The 2,016-nt window shown below is 29.6% G+C and overlaps 1 protein-coding gene across 2 annotated transcripts in view; it reads left to right on the plus strand.

The window, feature by feature from the left end:
• The first annotated feature begins 509 nt into the window (after positions 1-509).
• The window catches only part of LOC100569444 (guanine nucleotide-binding protein-like 3), a 4,596-nt gene continuing 3,089 nt past the window's right edge, over positions 510-2,016 (plus strand). Inside the window, exons 1-3 of one of the 2 annotated variants that reach the window (XM_016802722.2) lie at positions 510-683; positions 739-816; positions 896-1,003. In XM_016802722.2, coding sequence (XP_016658211.1) covers positions 798-816; positions 896-1,003 — 127 coding nt within the window. In that variant the 5' untranslated portion in view covers positions 510-683; positions 739-797. The remainder of the gene's footprint in view (positions 684-738; positions 817-895; positions 1,004-2,016) is intronic. The other variant, XM_016802720.2, reaches the window with a different exon arrangement.

Consider the following 2,016-nt stretch of genomic DNA (forward strand, 5'->3'; position numbering starts at 1 on the left):
CACTTTCAACAGTCAGAACAGATTCATAAACAACAACAAAACTATGATGAAAACAGATTTTGGCATTTCCAATACCAAAATATATGTATAAATAACTACAGATTAAGAAGGATTGTAAAATATGTTTTTGTTATTATTTATTAAATAATAATAGTAATTCACAAAAAGTTGTATACAATTGTTCAATATATTTATCATGAGCAATGTACATACTATATAATATATATACAAGTCCAATTTATTGACATGATATTTGGTAATAAAATTATAATGTAAAGCATAATATTAAAATTTTTATTTAGACTATGAAAAAAAGTATACTATGTTTCAAATATTGCGCGGAAAATATAGACCAATAAATGGTTTTTATTATTATAATCTGATAAGTATAGAAATGGTTGATAAGAAATTATGTTGTCAAAATGTTAAATCCTGGCGCATGCGTGATAAGCACTTGGAACGTTGGGATTTGTCCCGGCGCAGATCCAATCGTCAAAATAACCCAAAATTATTACTTCGTGATAAAGTAAACACGGCTAGCAGCTGTGGCCCTGATATTCGTATTTCGTGGTCTTGTCTTTTGAGGTTAACTCGAAGTTCGAAAACAACTCGTCCTCACTCATCGCGTCGTCTTGACTCTTGACGGGTCTTGCAATTTACATTGAACACTTCGCGACGAAGCGGTAAGCATCCGCTTCTACTATTATTGTTTCATATGTAATAAACTAATTGGTGCAGTTCGTGTGTTTAGGTTTTTTTGATTTTAAGACTTCGTTCCACAGAAGCGGTGATACACAATGGCTTTGCCAAAACAAAGTAAGTTCTACCCAAATGGCTATGACTTATTAACTTAAGATTTTGTTGTCCTTCATACAACTTTTAAATATGTCTGTAGGGAAACAGTCCAAACGTTTGAAGTGCAGGACCAAGTACAAGGTTGCCAAGAAAGTACGAGAGCACAATCGAAAACTCAAAAGAGTCGCAAAGAAAAATCCGAAAAAAAGTGAGTTCCCGGTCAAATAAATAATAATAGTACCTATAACATAATTATAGGGGTTGTCATATTTTGAAATTACCATACGGGGGCATTATATATAAATTTTGTTTTGCATATATGGAAATATGTATACCTATCCTTTTTTTATTTAAATATTTATTAGCCAATACAATTTTTTTTTATATACTTACTACTATCGTTATTACTTTCTACTAATTATTACTAATATTGATACTTTTCATTTGAACGAATTTTTAAATAACCTATTATTCTTATTTTTTCATAAAATTCTTTATAAGTTTTTACACGCCATTAGACATCTTTGAGTATGTTCATTCATTCTTCTCCTAACACAATAAATAAACATCGAGATAAACATATAATGATACAGTGGACAATATTATTATATGTTTTATTTTTAAATAATACAGTATTAAAGTTATTTTCTCTCAGCTTCTATTAACCGGTACAAATGACAACCTAACGTATAGATATATGATATTTAATGGCTTGTGTTAGCTATTTCTGAGACCTTGATTTGAATGCTGCTTATTTTAGCGTTGTTTATTAACTAGTGGTTATCTGAAACAATTAGCAAATAGTACAGTATTTTCTTCTTATGACTTAAATGCAGTTTAGCTCCCTTTTAGTTTAAAAATTAAAGCATTATACCGCGTAATTCTTTTATCATTGAACACTCATTATTTCAAAAAGTGTAAATTTTTTTCATAGTTTCAAGTCGCTTATAAAACAACGTATTTCTTAAAAAAATATTTTTTTAAATATTTTTTATCCTTATAATTTTTTAAGTTTTTTACTTTTTTGAATGACTACAATGAGTTTTAATCTTATATTCCAAAGCAAAATATTTTTCTTTGAATTTTGATACATGAAAATCGAATTTGGGGCTAGGTAGTTTATGGCCTAATGGCTGATTTTCGACCATCTTTTTGATGAATCGATGGGCGCGCGCGGATACCACTATACGTGGGATTGATGGGGCGCAGAGGCAAGGATAA

The sequence above is a fragment of the Acyrthosiphon pisum genome, chromosome A2, assembly GCF_005508785.2.
Source record: "Acyrthosiphon pisum isolate AL4f chromosome A2, pea_aphid_22Mar2018_4r6ur, whole genome shotgun sequence".
NCBI lineage: Eukaryota > Metazoa > Arthropoda > Insecta > Hemiptera > Aphididae > Acyrthosiphon > Acyrthosiphon pisum.